The sequence below is a fragment of the Musca autumnalis genome, unplaced genomic scaffold, assembly GCF_047663935.1.
Source record: "Musca autumnalis isolate F117 unplaced genomic scaffold, ASM4766393v1 scaffold_3, whole genome shotgun sequence".
NCBI classification, from domain to species: domain Eukaryota; kingdom Metazoa; phylum Arthropoda; class Insecta; order Diptera; family Muscidae; genus Musca; species Musca autumnalis.
This window is the reverse complement of record NW_027411866.1, coordinates 2,173,005-2,190,756: the sequence shown is the minus strand read 5'-3', so window position 1 is coordinate 2,190,756 and position 17,752 is coordinate 2,173,005. Positions and strand designations below refer to the sequence as shown.

The 17,752-nt window shown below is 35.4% G+C and overlaps 1 protein-coding gene across 50 annotated transcripts in view; it reads right to left on the bottom strand.

Annotated features, from left to right (window-relative positions):
- The window catches only part of mnb (minibrain), a 73,068-nt gene that overhangs the window by 14,765 nt on the left and 40,551 nt on the right, over window positions 1–17,752 (bottom strand). For 13 of the 50 annotated variants that reach the window (XM_073973755.1, XM_073973758.1, XM_073973761.1 and 10 more), the window contains exons 4-5: window positions 9,515–9,654; window positions 6,769–6,903 (exon numbers count right to left, since the gene is read on the bottom strand). In XM_073973755.1, coding sequence (XP_073829856.1) covers window positions 6,769–6,903; window positions 9,515–9,654 — 275 coding nt within the window. Of the gene's footprint in view, window positions 1–6,768; window positions 6,904–9,514; window positions 9,655–14,095; window positions 15,059–15,175; window positions 15,519–15,572; window positions 16,258–17,752 lie in introns of those variants that run through there. The other 37 variants (XM_073973742.1, XM_073973723.1, XM_073973743.1 and 34 more) reach the window with 37 other exon arrangements.

Genomic DNA, 17,752 nt, shown 5'->3' with positions numbered 1-17,752 from the left:
TTTTTAGATTCGAAAATCATGAATGAACATTCGATTTATTTCCAATTCTAATGTTCAAGCCATTTCTCTGAATGGATAATTGCAAGCATTAAGTAAATTTGTTAAAAATTTAATGAAAAAAATTAAAGGCTGCTCCAAACTTTTGTTTTTGTAATCAAGAAACTTATGTTTATTAGGACCTTAATTTTTTTATACTTTACAAAATAACAGACATTCTGTGCCACCTTCTCCCCACCGCCAAAAAAGTTTTCGAATGGAAAAAATTTAAGTATTGTCTGTTATGAACGGAATCACATATTGCAAACATTATCGTAAATTGACACTAGTTTGATTAATGCATCATACATAAATAAGAATGTAGATGTATTCGAGAGCATATGTAGTCGGTCAATATATTCCCATAGGACGAATATTGCAATATGGTCAGACAAATTACAGAGAGAAACCCTGTTCTGTAAAAACATGTTTGTCCACAAAAGCCTTTAAATTGTGCATATAACAAAAAAAATTACACAAATATGTATATTCATAATATGCTGTGTAGTCTTGGGCGCCAACTTCTGCTGGCTGTTCGGAAGAAACGTCCCTATGTGTAGTGTCATACTATGTAAGGCAGTTCGTTCGGACTCGAAGAATCTTCCACCGTTTTATCTTCGGCGATATTCGTGGGAAATACTTTTTATTCTGAATGATATATTGCTCTCAAAAATATATATCCCTAATGTACACAGAAACATGGCACAATTACCCAGGTAGTGGCATCGTAAAATTTTGAATATGTTATGTCAAAACTTTCTTTATGTTGCTGGGGAAATTACAACAAAAATATTTTTTTTATAAAAGGATTTGACTTTTCATGGTGTGATACCACTACCTGGTAGTTCTGCCATGCACAGAAAATAGAAATTACAAGGCACATTTATATAAGGTATATGCATGAATTACAACAACTAACAAATTTACAAAAGCAACACTGTTGTTATTGAAAATTTAATGTCAAAAAATAATGAATAATAGGGTTGTTCTAATAATTTTGTCAGGAAAAACAAAACTACGTTTTGAAAATCCTATAAAATACAACAAATTTGAAAATGTAAATATAAAGCATTTAGAATTGTCGTAGGTCATTTTTATTACACGTTTAGGATGAAAAGAAGTATTTTATGGTGGCAAATTTCGAAGTTTCAAATTTCATTTGACAGCAAACATAATAAGGTGGGATTATTTTTCGACCTAGTACAGACCTTGGCCAAACCTTCCGTACATGGATAACAAGATGACCCGTAAGCCCAGCTGATGTCTTATCTTGTTGTCAAAATACATTTTGTTTGTTTTTTTTTTAATAATAAAAAAATCCTGATGCAATAACAAGGTGACCCTGCAAGCCCAGCTGATGTCTTCTTTTGTTGTTAAAATACATTTTTGTTTTAAAAATAATAAAACAATTAACTTCTTTATTTGAATTCTGCCAAAAATATTCCGCAACTTTATTTTTGTTTGTAAAATTTTCACTACAAAAACTTTTGACAGCAAAAGAATACCAACGCCTGAACTTGCTTTCTGGGTAACCTTTCTAAATGAATCTTGAAAACAATATTTCAGTCAACCAAAAACATCTTTATTTGAATTGTGCCAATAATAGGTCTGTACGATAACCCAAAAATTTGTACAAATTCGTACAAATTTTTACTGAATGCTTTTGAGAGAGTTGAGAGGGATTTTTTGACAGTTCTGTGACTGAGAACAAGCAAATTTTTGCTGGGAAGATTTGTCCCGTAAAAATTTGTAACTTTGGTCAGCTGACTTTTAATCAGCTGTTCAATGTAAACTTGAAATGTTACGATAACATTCCCAGCAATTATTACTCAGCAAGTTGCAGCAACTTCTCTCAGTGAATTTTACTCTCTCAAGCAAGAAAAAGTACAGAAAGTTATCGAACAACATTTTCTAAGAACTTCCAAGAAAGTCAGCTGTTTCCGAAAATGTATGAAAATTGTTTTTGTTTCTTTTGATAATTTAAAACAAATGGAACAAAAGCATACATTTTAAAATTGCATTTTACATATTTAAAGCAATAATCCTATGCACAAAGCTTTAAATGTGAAATTATGAAATTTTCTTGGTCAAAAATAGGTGTGTACGATAATAACTTTCCCAGCAATAATTACTGAGTAAGTTCCAGCAACCTCTCTCAGTGCATTTTACTCTCTCTCAATCAAGAAAAATTGCAGAAAGTTATCGAACAACATTTTGTAAGAACTTGCAAAAAAGTCAGCTGTTTCCGAAAATGTATGAAAATTGTTTTTGTTTCTTTTGATATTTTAAACCAAATGGAACAAAAACCTTATTTTTAAAATTGCAGTTGACTTATTTAAAGCAGTAATCCGTTTCACAACGCTTTAAAATCTAAAAAATGTGAAATTATGAAATTTTTTCGACAAAAATGTTAACATTTCAAGTTGTTTACATTGAACAGCTAATTAAAAGTCAGCTGGCCGAACTTTCAAATTTTTAGGGGACACATTTTCCCAGCAAAAATTTGCAAGTTCTCGTACAGACCTAATGTTAACATTTCAAGTTGTTTACATTAAAAGTCAGTTGGGCAAACTTACAAATTTTTTGGGACAGATTTCCCAGCAAAAAATTGCAAGTTATCGGTAGCAGATATGTCAAAAAATCTCTCTCAACACGCTCTCTTTTGCTGGACAATTTTATTATCGAACATCACTAAGTAAAATTTGTACAAATTTTTGAGTTATCGTACAGACCATGATACAATAAAAAGGTAGCATTACCAGTCCAGCTGATGGTAACATAATGTGTCAATTGCATTGAATTTATGTCAAATTTTGACATCCTATGTTACCAAAAACGGCAGTTGCTGCTACCTTCTTATTGTATCATGGTACAGACCTATTAATATTTGTGTAATTCTTCCAACAACATAAAAAACTTTTGACATAACATAGTCCAAATTTACATTAGACGAGTTTACTTGCGGCAATTGTCAGTTTGTAGGTGAGAGAGGGGGCTGAGAGGCAAAGGTTTACCATATGCCTCACCTCTCTCTCCGACAAACTGACAATTGCCGCAAGTAAACTCGCCTAATGTAAATTTGGACATACTCCATTGTGTCATTGCCAATACCTATTCAAAATGCCTTGATTCTATCCAAATTATTTATTTCCTCCTCGGATTATAAAACCTACAACACATTCATGCATATATGGGACAATGGGAAATTTCCTTCTCGATGGTGTGCAAAGATAAATATGTTATGACACTACCTCTATAGAGACAACTGCGGTCAGCATTTATCGCTGACAAAGTCCTATGTTTCGTAGGAATTTCGAACTTCTAATTTTCTAATCATTATAAGATACATTTTGCATGCCACACAAAAACTATTTTGAGATTGATATGAATATTTAGATCATTTTCGAACCAACTCTTTCTTTGACCAAAAAGATTTCATTTTATAAAAATCGATAATAAATAGTCAAGAAGTTTAAGATCCATATACAATGCTCTCTCATATTTATTATGATAGAGAAGTAGAAGTAGGCTGGCTGGCTGGTTGGCTGGTAGACGACGACATACAACGTGAAGAATATCTATAAACTGTGGAAATTGACAAACGATATGAACACAACAAAACTTTTTCCAGAATGAGGGCGTTGGGGTAGAAGAGGTGGTAAATGTGGCGCTCACTGATGTAAGGTGCTGCTGGTGGTGGTAACCTATGAAATGTAAACATTACTAAAAGCGCATGTGTCTGATGGGCTGGTTGGTTATCATCATCAGGCAAGGAAACAACGAACAAAAATCCAAAATCGAAAAAGAGAGAACCAAAAACCAGCAACTGTATAGAAAACAAGGAAACACATGGAGACGTGAAGAAATAACGGCGTCCGAAAACAATACAAACCCATAAGAACAAGGCAAATATAATGCAAACATGACTGAATGTTGCATGGCGGTCTGCCTAACCGGCTCACTTTATAGCTAGCTGTAGCTAACAAACATCCAGCTACTGATATGGTCAAAATAAAAAAGCGGACATAAACATTAGCTCGTCTAACAGATATACAATTTTCCCCACATCTTCTCTCCTCCCTGTCTATACAGATAGTTATACCAAACAGCCAGTCAGTCAGTCAGTCAGCTAGCTAGACATCCATCCATTCAGTCATTTAGCCAGTAAACGAGTTGTACATACGTATGTATGTATGTTTGGTTGTTTTGTGTGTTAGGTTTTATAGCCGGCTCCCTCATTCCCTGTGTTAAAAACGACTCTTCTGTCCCTTTGCTCTTTCCCAAATGTACTCCTTCTTCTCCTTATTGGCGCTCGCTCCCCCTCCTCGCATCCATTATCTCAACCCACAGAAGTATGCAATGAAAAATCAAAAATTGCAAAAAAGTTGTTGCTAACCCGTGGAACATTTAGAATTCTGCTGTACAGAAAGAAGATGTATAAGCACAAAAACCAACTACAGGAAAAACAACAAAAACAACAACAATGCCGCGCCACAGACCAAAAGCAGCAGCAACAGACATATGCAGCTCAGCGGCCGACAGAGAATATTGTGTCGTCAACCGCGACAGAGAACAAGGCCCCAGACAGAGTTGCAAGAAAATTTATTACTCACACAATATTTCAGTATAGAGAGGGAGAGTACAAAACTCGCAAAGCGCCAATAAACAACAATCCATTGAAAATGCCAATGAAAACAAATCAAACTTTTCGTACGTACGAAGATAATAAAATAAGTAAAATATTGCTGGGTATTTTTTTTTTTTTTGAAATTTAATGCCGAATATGTTTTGTTACGTCCATATCTTCAATTGCGGCATAACGTTATGAAGAAATGTTGACTATGACTATACATGTTCCTGTTCTTTCCTCTGGGTATGTATACAGGAACTGTATAAGAGTTTCTTGGCCCCAAAATGAGTTGCGCCTAAAAGTCTGCAAAGTTACTCAGTAAACGCTTAAAAATGGGTGTATGCCAAACTCTGCTGGCGCACCGTCAACGTCAGAAAACGTTTCGTGCAACACACTATAGCCAAACAAACAAGAGTGGTCGACTAAAGTTTACAGATACATAGAGAGACCACCGACCTGAGTGGAATCCATGTATTTCTCTCCCTCGCTCTCGCTTTCTGACAACGTTAAACTTTTCTCTACCTTTATAGCAGATGCCAGTCAGCAAAAGTTTTCCGACTTCTGTTGGTTCTTTTCTGGGTGTTTGTCATCAATAGAGTTTTGCTTCTTTTAATGCGGATAAATATTCCGAAAAGTTGCTCCAATGCCATGGCATTGCAATTTGAACATTGGCGCTGACGCTTTAATATCATCAATAGCCGGCACAAAATAATGTGTCGTTTTTGTCCATCGATGTCTGCATTAATTTGCAAAGGGATGGCTTTTACTTGAGTAAAATATACTATCTATGTATTATTTTGGGGTATTTTGGGGCATAATAATGTACACATCCCTTTATTAATGAGTAGCCAGCCAAAGAAAAAGACTTAAAACATGGGGAAATATTTCAGTGGGGTTTCCCAACAATGAAAGGAGGTCTTTCGTTCTCTTGTCTACTCTCGGATTTGGTAGGTATCATGTTGGTCGAGACTGAAATAAAATTTGGATGGCGTTTTGTGTTACCCACAAATTTCGTTTTTGGTGTCTAGCTAGAAATATGTTTGTCTAACGCTACTTTCCTCCTGTAACTGCAGCAATAGAATTGATAAAAAAGTAAAGCAAGTAGAAATATGTCATTTGCCAGTGACTAGTGAAATTAAAGCCTCTCCACAACCCAAAAGCGTTCGTAAACAAACAATAGCATTGCCTCACAACAATTGTCACTAGTAGCAGCTTCTTGGCCACAAGTCATCACCTTCTTCGCCAAGTGAATATGGAAACATTCAATAGCGTGTTAATTTTATTTCTGCTATTGTCTTCTTTTTTCATTCAATTTGAAGATCTTGCCATCCTAGGGAATGTGAATTCAAATGGACGCTTTTGGCCAAATTAATATTTGTGTGTGTGTTTAGAAGGAATATGAAAAGAAAAATTCAAACAATATTGAGGATCAAATTAATATACTTCAACACTGACGATAATACTTTTTTATTTGCTTTTTATAGATTTTTCTAAATGCCAATCTACAGCCAGACGAATACATACATATGTGACATACACATCAATATCCGTCCATTAGTCAGTCAGTTTAGAAATAACCTTGACCCACAAACCAAGCTATGTATATACCAAGAAGGGGTAGAGTGTAGCAAAGACCATGAGCAGACATAAAAAAATTTAGAAAAAAATAATAAAAACGAAGCATTTTTTACTATTTGAAATTCTGATTAGTCGCCACAGTTCAAACGAATGGTAGCAGCAAAAATACCAGCGCGAATGATTTTTGAACAACAATGTCAGCAAATTTAAAGCGGAAGACATTCTGCTGCACATAGTCATATCTGAATGCGTGTGTTTGATGATTGGACGATTGGATGACAATCGCAATGAAGATTCCAAGCAAGCAATAATTTCTGTTTTGTGACACAATTGTGCTGGCCAACATTCTGACATTCTATCTGATTCGCTATATGTTTATCATCTGTCTGGATAGCTCTTGGTCTGTCCGTCTGCCGTTCTTTTCTTGGACACGGTTTTGCGCCTTAGCGGCGTCATCATTATTTTGTTATTTTGGTTGGTTGCTATTAGGTGTTGTTGTTGTTATTGGTAGTGGTGGTACTTACCTCATTTATATGTTTGTAGGTCTTTATTAAATCCACACTTAATTTTCGTAACGGCGCCGTTGCGGGATCACGAAAATGTGTTGGAATTCGTGCTTGCATGGCGCGCACCTCTGACGAAGACGTTGGACTAGATCGCTGTGTTTTTGTTGATTGGTCGACAGAAAACGATGAAAAAAGAGAAGAAAGAAAATAAATGAGAAAAGTTTAGTTTCATTGTGTATGCATGCATTTCTGATGATAGGTAACAGATATTATAATTATTAATAATGGATATAAACGAAATCATTTTAAAGCTGAAATATTATTTAACGTAATGGAATTTTCAAATCTTACGTATGAAAGACAAAGCGTGTATTGGGTCTCTCTATATTTGCATAAGTAAAGTAAACCTTGAGGGTCCAAAGTATTCAGGATTCCTTGCTTCGTAAATCCAAAATTAGAGATAAAATCGGGCAACTGGTTAAAAAGATCTATATTTTTGATTCTGTTCTTTAAATGCCTTTAAAATTTCACAAAAATTGGACTAAGCTACTTTTTGGCCTACTGACCAGCACCAACTTTGTTAATCTTTAAGGATATGTATAGGTACAAACCCGCCACTGGTGGTTGGGTTGCGTAACCTTACAGTGGAATATAAGAACCTTGTCGAAATAAGTCAAGTACTTTAAACCAAGATAATTGGACCTTTAAATTACATCTAGCTTACGCCCAAATGCATACTTATACCAAAGGGAAGTCTAACGAAATCACTTTACTGGCCTGTTTCACTAAGACGATTCGAATACAAATTTGTTCGAACTACTACCAAACTTCTGTTTTTGAAAAATATTTGAATTGTTTTTATTTTCAATCAAACATAAAATTCCTTTAACATCAGGAATTTGATAGTAATTCGAACGAATTTGAATTCGAATCGTCTGAGAGAAACAGGCCATACATGATGAAGAATATGGAGTCATCAAACTTCACATTAGCCGCCTTCCGCGATATTGAAGGAACGTTTTTTTAACAACGTAAAACACGAATCAATTCACAGCGCTTTGGAAGACATAGGTGTCTTAAAGCAGAATCATTAATTCGCGCTTATAGAGATAACCGGCAACTAAGTGCACCTCTTCTGGATTATACTATGGAATAACTTCACCCAAGCAGGGGCAGTAACTAATAAACGAAATACTGAAGGATTGTTGCCAATGCTCACTTGCTGCCCGAAAAAATCCAATTTTCTGGAATTTTCACCAATAAAGAAAATACCAATATTTTTAATATTTCTTTACTTCGTCTGAAAGGGAACATCTTGAGCTACTTTCGGTATTTTTTTTTTGTTAAGAGATATTGCATAGTTTTGGGACAAACTGCCGTCTACCAAACACTGTTTTTAAAAAAGCGTTTTGCGATGTTCACCTTTGCTCGATAACGAATGGACCCATCATCATGTATATTTGAGGTGCTAAACTGTCAAAGTCAAAAATTTGATTTTTCGAAAGACTCACTACGGAAGCCAACAATTTTTTCGTGACCCCCTGACCGCCAATTGCGTTGGAAGAGGAACGAAAAAGAAGCCCTAATCGCACTCTACTCATGAAAGAACTCAGGACTGTGGTCTATCCTATTTTGTCATACATATGTGATATGTACTAAGTTTCGATCCTCAGTAACGGATGTTGGACAAGCTTGTACCGTTCACAAAGAAGTCTGTCTGGCCCCTCTGGAGATCAGTGATTAAATCCGATACCATTGTTACATTTGCGGAATCTCTACATGGCCGAAATGTGTTACTTCACCACCAAAGTTGACAAATTCAACACAAATCTAATTTTTGACGGAGGGCAGAACGAGTAAAAATAAGGTTCATGTGGTGCTGGGGAAAATTTGAAAGATATTCTACATACATATGCAGATACATGGATGTCGTAGTACTTCTTCATGAAGTCTTATGGCCTGTTTCTCTAAGACGATTCGAATTCAAATTCGTTCGAGATACTACCAAACTCCTGTTGTGGTAATCATTTTTGTGATTGAAAACAAAATTTGAATTAAATATTTTTTTTTTATTTTATTTTTTTTTTATTTTATTTATTTCGAATGGGTAACCAAGCCTATAAGGCCATCTATGTTACAAAAGCAAAGTTATCCTAAACTACACCTAACTCTGAACTTAATCCTTAAAACTAAATAAAGATATAAACATATTTAATAACAATTTTTAATTAAACGGGGTTTAAGCATATACTACTCCAAAGAAATCAGAAGTTTGGTAGTTGTTCCAACGAATTTGAATTCGAATCGTCTTAGTGAAACAGGCCATTAGTACTTCTACTTAACAAGGCTGGGACCAGAATTGCTGTATAGGTCATCACGGGCTACTGTTATGTAAGATCCGGAAGTCGTTGGTGGGATAAAAGCAGCTACTGCGCTACTGCAGGTAATGTGAGAATGATGAGACAGAGACCATCGAACACCTACTATGTCAGTGTTGAGTGTTAAACAACACTAGGTCAGCCTCCTCGGTGACTATGAGTTCACTTCTGGTCATAAATATCAAATATGGACCCATGGAAATCTTAGAATGAAAAAGAACTCTGAGCTCATTCGATTTGTATACTAATTGTAATCAACTGACGGCTTCCTATCTTCTCTTTCCTAAATACTAGCCGTCTAACTTTCGTTTTTATAGCACATTTCCATTGCACTGGATTTGAGAAGCACTTAAATGTATACACAAGTGCTCATATGTAATACTTACATGATGCATAACTTCGCGATGTGTTGCAGGAAGCTCTTCTTCACCAACAAAGCGACCATAGAGTGGAGCATGTCGTTGACGACCTCCGCCACTACCGGCCTCAACAGCAGCTGCCGCGCTGGATACATATGCTGCAGATACTGAAAAGGAGAAAAGAAAATTCAAATTAATTCCTATAGAATACAGTACTATTATTTATGATAAACTGAAGCATAGAAATCATAGGATAATCATTAAAATTAGGCTATGTTTATATGAAAAATACGTTTACAATTCACGATTTAAGAAAAGCCTCTGCTATTTCCCCCCAAAACATATCGAATATATGTACCTAGAATATACCTGAAAAGGAGAAAATTCAAATTAATTCCTATAGAATACAGTACCATAAATTTATGACAAACTGAAGCCTACAAATCATAGGGTAATCATTAAAATTATGCTATATTTATATGAAGAACACGTTTATTATTTTGACAATTCACGATTTAAGAAAAAGCTCTGCTATTTCCCCCCCAAAACATATCGAATATATCTAGAAATGTCGAGTGTCTCCTAAATGGACTTCTTAACAGCAATTATATTGATTTTATCATTTATTTTTGCATCATATTTTGATTTTTGGCACCTTGGCCAAAATGTTAAGAACCTCCGCAAACGAAAGAAAAGAAGAAAAACTCTTTGCATAAGGTTTTCATTTGGTTGATATGGTATAATGACAAAATGCTGAAAAGGAAACAACAACCGGAACATTAAAAGACACTGAATATGTTGCCGCCACATAGCAGGGCACAGAAGAGCAAAAAATAAGCCAAATAATGCAAAATTACCAACAATTTCACCTAAATTCTATGGATGCCAAAAAGTCTAGATTTCTTCTGTAATGGCGGGATAGACAAATAAATGACAGGTTTCTTGTGAATTTAGTTTGGCTAAATTGTTGTTCGCTTTACACGTTTCTGAATGAAATTATTGCACAATGTTTGATGTGAATAAAAAAATACAATTGCAAATCTTGTAGTGAAAGGTATAAGTGATGTAATAAGTGATGATAAACATTGTAAAACAAAAAATATAAGAAAACAAGAAGTGTAAAAAAAAACTATAGTAAGGAAGTTTATTTCGGACATTATTTGTGTTCATACACAGTTCTAACCTAAAGGGTAGTTTACACTATATGTAAATGTCATATGACATAAAATTTTCCATCATTATATAGTCGCTAATATGTACAATATTAGGGATTCTCCTTACGCCATTTACTTTGTGCGTCCACACCAGCAAAAATGTAATAAAATTACGTCACCACATTGCCTGCGTGGACAGATATGGAATGTTTTTATTTCGTGTCATATGACATTTACATATAGTGTAAACTTTCCCTAAGTACGTGCAAGGGAGAAGTTTCTCTATTTCAGTTAAAATACTGATTATGCCCAGCAAAAATTCGGATCCGTTAGTCATTATGTAACCCATTACAAAGTAATGTAAACAAAAATAACTATTTATGTTACTCCTTACAAAGTTATGAGTACGGTGGCACAGAGCGTGTGTGTCCGATTACAAATGCTAGAGTTGTGTGTTCAACGCTCTCCGTCAGCACACCATCTTTTTGTAGACAAAGTAAAGAACAAATGGTGGTGCACATTTCAGCGTTTAAACCCCCCTTCATGTCCGTACGCGTGGCCGAGTGTGTTGTGTGTTCGGCTACAAATCAGAAGTTCGCATGATCAAGTCTAGCAGAGAGCGAAATAACACAAAAAATATGAATTGTGTTGAAATTGAAAACAAATTCCACCTCAACTGTTCTAAAAATGGAAATGGAATGGCTGGGTAATTTTTAATAATTACAAATCGGAATATACACCATGTTTGCTTCAGATTGGCTAATCCATCGATTTTGTCATATGTATGTATACGAAGGCTGAAGTTTACTAACAATGAAATCGCGAATATTTACCATCAAAAATACTTTTATCCTTTTCTTATGTAGTCTCCAGCATGAGTTATACACAATTTTTCATGGGCTCAAACCAATTGTTGAATCACCTTTCCCATTCCGATTGAGACACCTCCAAAACATGGTTTTTGAACGCTTCAACAGCATTTTCTGGCGACGAAAATTGGTGACCGAGCCTTTTTATACCCTACACCACTATGTGGGGAGGGTTTGTGATGTCTCGACGAGCTGAGTCGATCTGGCTATGTGTGTCCGTCCGTCCGTCTGTCCATCTAAACCTTGTAATCACGCTACAGGTCGCAATTTTGATCGGATCGTCACCAAATTTTGGGTGTTGATGAGGGTCCCGGAGGGGAAGAAGCCTATTGCTTTTGGTGATGGTCGGGTAATAATCAGGGGTCGGAATGGGCAAAAAACTTATTTGGAGAAAAAGTCAACGTTTTATATCAAAGCGCGTATCTCCGCACTTATAAGGGTTGATGATGGTCAGATAATATTAAGGGTTCGGAATGGACAAACAACTTATGTGGAGAAAAAGTCAACGTTTTATTTCAAAGCCAATGTCTCTGTTTTTTAAACAAAACCGGCAAGGAAAGTAGAAAATATCACCTTTACAACGATGTAAAATAGGTTGTCGTAGGTGGTAAAACAAGAGAGATATCACAGAGATCGCAATTCATCCCAAGAGGCCTATAGATTTTGGTGATAGTCGGATAATATTTAGGTAAAAACTCATTTGGAGAAAAATTCAAAATTTTATTCTTTGTGAATATGTCGGCTTCTAGTAGGGGTATTCCAACGGCCTGTCAATGGAAGAAGAAAATATTATCTTTACATTGGTGTAAAGTAGGTTGGCGAAGGTGGTCAAACAAGCGAGATACCGCAATAGTCGGTAATGCATCCAATTCTTCAATTTTTTGCAACCACGCTACAGGTCGCAATTTTGATCGGATGGTCACGAAATTTTGGTTGCTTATGTGGGGTCGGTCCCAGAGCAAAAGAGGCATATTATGTTTGGTGGTAGTCGGATTATATTCCCTAAAAAATGTTTACCAGTGATAAGCTTATGCACAGGGGTAGTGGTGTAGGGTATCACATGGTCGGCTCCGTTCCGACTATAGTCTTTGCTCACTTGTTTTCTTGATAGGCTAGAATCAAATGAAGTCGTTGGATCCCCAGTCAGGACTGTACGGCGGATGACTTATCAATTTCACGATTTGTCCGGTCAAACAGGCGTTGAATTTGAATCGATGTGTGAGAGCTCGCATTGTCATGATGCAGAAAGATTTGTCTTCTCTTGTTCGTTTATAGAATTTCTTAGGAGACTTCAGGCACACAAATTGTAGTGTACCACTCATAATTAACCGTCCTACATTTCTCAAGCCGTATAGTCGCCACACGGTCAGTTTTGCCGAAAAAACAGGCGACCATTTGCTTAGAAGTTCTTCTTACGTGAAGAACTTTAGTTGGATTTGGCTCCCTTTCAAAGACCTAAACGATTCCTGTATTGTCTCGGGTTCCTAAGCGTGGATCAAAGATTCGTCATCTGTAACAATCTTTTAAATGTCGTTTGAAGCATCGCGAGCGTATTTATTCACAATTTCTTTACACCAATCCAAGCCTTTTTTTGAGCGATTGTCCAATTTTGCCGCATCTAACAAGAAAAATCCATTTTTGCGGCCATCTGTTCATGCAATATCAAATGTTAATTGGTTGAAGAAATGTCCAAGGATTCCTCTATCTCATGGTATATAACATGACAATCTTGCATTATCCGTTCACGCATGGCTTAATTTTTTTCTGGGCGACCCTCACGACCTTCCTTTATATTTTGGCAATTGTCGGCCACGATTGAATTCATTAAACCAGTTTTTCATAGTGCTATCGGATGGCATACAAAGACTTAATTTGTGAAAAATGATCGGACGAAAATTCCATTTTTTTTTTGCAAAGTGAATTTTTCAAGTCACTGTAAACAACACAACACATGGTCGTATGACAAACTGTCCTGAGTACGTTTAGGCCAAAAAACTGTCAGTATTTCCAAAAAAATCAAACGGCGCCTGGCAACAGGCGGTTTGGCCCAGGCCAGATAGTTTTCGGGCAGCCCTCGTATGTCAGAGGTTTTCAACATTTCTTTCACTGTTCGTTTAAGTACTTTTTGAACAAACTGGTATCTGAAAGCAATTTTTGCCTAGTTTTACTGACTGATGTTCATGAACTACACAAGATTAAATTTTGAACATGTTCCATTTATGTATTCGGCAAAACCAATTAACCAAAAATAGGTAAATATCGAAAAGTGCAAATTATTCTGCTCTCGACTGTATACAACAAAGACTATTTTCCTCAAACATCCCCGAAGAGACAAGGGAGACTTTTCTCATAGAGACAATGAGAATAGCACGATTCCATTCTGAGTTCAATGATATGGTAACTTTCTTATAGTCCCCTTGGCTGGCAGACGAATGCAAACACATCATCCCCTCTCCTATCCCATGACTATTGGTATAATAAAATAAAAAATTTCCCCACTTGTGTACCCCACCCTATTATGGGTTATGTGGCAATTTTTGATCATGCAAAAAAAAAAACTAACATTTAAAATACAAACCACCTACAATTTCGTAGCAGCTGATGACTGCGGGCTATCTCATGGTCTACCCGTAATCGCTCATCGATATTTTGAGATTGATTATTGTAAACAAGAGCAACATCATCAACACCATTTCCATCGTCATAATCATCCTCATCGACCGCAGCATTATTGTAAACATTGTTGGCAACAATAACCGTAGTATTGTACTGATGATCTTGATGTACATCATTATGATAATGATCTGAAATATTTTCAGGGTTATAATAATGATGTTTCTCATCGTAATGGGGTGGTGGCGGTTGCTGGCTATAATGATTGCTGATGTATGACACCTCTTCATTACACGAGGGGGCTACTCCACTGTCATTTGTAAGTAAACCAATATTATTTGATCGATGTTGTCGCTGTTGCATTTTCCAATGCCCATCTGGCAGGTTGCTGTCATCATCATCGCCGCCTTCATCATCAATGCTGTTCTGGTGATTATTGTAGGCGAAATAGTGAGGTGTTTGTTGTTTATTTAGGCGTCTGCTACTATTGATACGTTGAAACAAAGAACTGGTACCGCTGACGTTGTCGTTAGACGGCTTTGGTGGTCGCATTGTTGATGTGGGACTTGTGGTACTGTCGGCAGCCACAGCTGATGCTGATGTTACTGTGGCATTTGCGGTAACACTGCCAGCAGTTGATGCCTGCCAATAGCATAAAGCAGCGGCAGACATGTTTTCGAAATTATTCTTTCACTGTACAAAAATTCTGATTAAAACGTTACACTGTGCTACAAGTTTAAGTTTCAGATGTAATAGAATTCTGTTGTAGTTTCGTTTAAAAATGTTATGGAATACCACATGAAATATTTATGTGGTATTCTAGAGATATCGAAGCTGTTTATATGGAGAATAGTTTTTACATAGAAAACGATAGTCTAAAGGCCTTGACAGCTTCTAAAGCTTTTGTTGCGCTTATGGGGGTTTCGAAACTTGCACTAAAAAGACCAGAAAAGTTAGTGAGACGCCCAAAGCAAGGATTTGTAAATGTTTCGTTAAAACCAATATTGAACAAAAAGAACAAGAACAGTTCCGATAGTATTTTGGGCACATACTTGAGTACATTTTTTTTTTTATTTTCAGCAAAGAATTAACACAGAATCACTATAAATATGCAATAAAAAGAGATATTGGCCCATAAATGTGTGTTAATTGTGAGCATGCTGCAAATTCAAATTACGTGACTGAAATCTAAAACTTTTCAAAATCTATTAGAAATATGTAACTCTTGAAAGATTATTCTATCTGTAGCACTGTGTAATCGTCTTATATTTGTGTTTTATTTATAATTTAACAAATTCTTGGATCCCAATACCACCAACACAATTTTGTTAAATTTTCTGTTTTCTCTTCTTCTGCCACCAGATTGTGAACGAAAAATAATGTTTTTGCTTTTGGCTATTTTTGTCGAATAAAGCATAAAATTATTTAGAAAAAAAAACATATTTTTACAAAATACTTTTGATGGATTTTTGTGCTTTTTGTATTATTTTGCTTTTTAGATTTGTTGTTTTTATGGACTTTTAGTTATAAACAATTGTGGTTTATTTATTTAAAACATCCGTGCATTTATTGTACATGGATAATTCGTGTTAATCAGGTCGGTGGCGGCGAGTTGTAGTGTGGTCGTTGTCGCTGGCTGTGCTTTTTTTGGAAACGCGTTCTGGTAAAATTCTTTCCGGTTTGGCAGTAAATTGAACATTCGGTTTATTTATAAAATTTGATTAAGTAAGCGATTAAGTGTACGTGATTCGGTTATACTCGGACTGGTGGTGTAGGTGGTTGCTGGTTATTGCATTATATTGAAATATTTTCACACAGAATTTTTCATAAATTGTATTTTTCGATACTACATTTTTTAACTTTTGTAAAGTCTTCAATATTTCTCACAAACTAATTTTCGTATTTTTCAAAACCATCCGCCGTTACCGAATTTCAACGAAAACTGCAACACAATGCGAAATCTTTTAGAAAAACAGGCATTTTGCTATTTTTTCTACTTTGATCTGACGATTTCGGCATTTCTCTTTCTGAAAGTTTTGCAAGTGTTTGTGTGTCTGTCTTTGGTTTTTCGTTTTTATTTCGAAATTCTCAATTGAATTTCATGGTATTTTTATTTAAAAATACCCAACAAACCAAAAGCAAATTGAAATACCACGAAGAAAAAAATGAAACCCGTAAAACAAAGATCTGTCAGCGACAATCAGACCAAAACATTACGAAAAATAAAATCACGAAAAGTATTTCTGTTTTTGCAAATACACTTGAGGAATATGGCGTGGGGACAGACGCGCAAACACAATACGTAATATTTAGAAAATAGGCGAGAAGAGACATGGTCACAGTGGTATTAAAAATACAAAAGTGTATAAAAAGTCATGAATCATAGGTCTACAAATTATCTAAAAAAAACATTCAGGACCAATTCTATTTAAAAAGGCTCCGAACTAAAATCATTCATAATCTTAATCATCAGTTGGTAGGGAATTTGTTACGATTTTCGTATGTCATGTTACATATTTACAGTGGTATTAAAAATATAAAAACCTATAATAAACATGAATCATTGGAAGAAACATTCAGGACCAATACTTAAAAAAAAGTTTCGAGCTAAAATCATCACTATTTTTCATGATTTTTGTTTTTACAAAAAATTAAAAAAAAAACTGCTGTAATCCACAAAATATCAACCTTATGAGGGCGAGTATTTGCGGTATTATCAATCATGTACGAATTTTAGTATGTAATAAAACTGAAATTTTGCCAGAGCGTGCATTTTAGCTTTATGCATCAGATTCCATCAAAAAACGAATTTTGATTTCCTTGTGGGCTACGTCTTTGGGTATTTTTGAGTTTACTCAAGCTTTTTCCAATTTTTTTGTTGAAAAATATTGCATAGTTTTCTGACAATTGCCCACCTACGAATCACTGTTTTTACTAAAGCAGTTTGCGGTTCCCACTGTAGCTCTCAAACGAATAAACCGATCAGTATATATTTTTGTGGGATCATTAATAACCTAACCATTTAAAAAGATGGTGAACTGTCCAAGTCGAAATTTCGATTTTAACGAAAATAATGGATAGTATTTTTTGCCATAAATCCGACAAAAATACCTAATTTAAAAAACAAGCAATCTATCACTTCTGGACAAGCTGAACAACCTCACAAAAACATATGAAGATCGGGCCATCCGTCTTCGAGCTACAGTGGGCAACGCTTTCAAAAATCCCCTCAGGCTACATTCATTTTCTGAAATGAACAATTTTGGCTAGAAAAATACAAAACAATTTTTGAAATATAAATCTCATCCAGTCCAGTTTTATGTTCACAAAAAAAAATCCGGCGATAAAAAAATTATCATATTGACGAAATTGGATAAAATTATTTGATCACAAAGTAAAAATACAACTGATAAAATATTTCTCATATTGACTAAAATATTTATCGATTTTTTATATTGAACTGATAAAATATTTCACATACACTGTGTGTAATTTTTTGAGTCATGTTTTATTAACCATATTCTGACTCCACAGTGTGATAGAAGACCGAAAAATAGATGAGACGTGTCTCGCCGTTTTTCCCTATCTCATCAACTTTCGCGGTTGTAGGCCTCTAAAGGTTTGAGGCT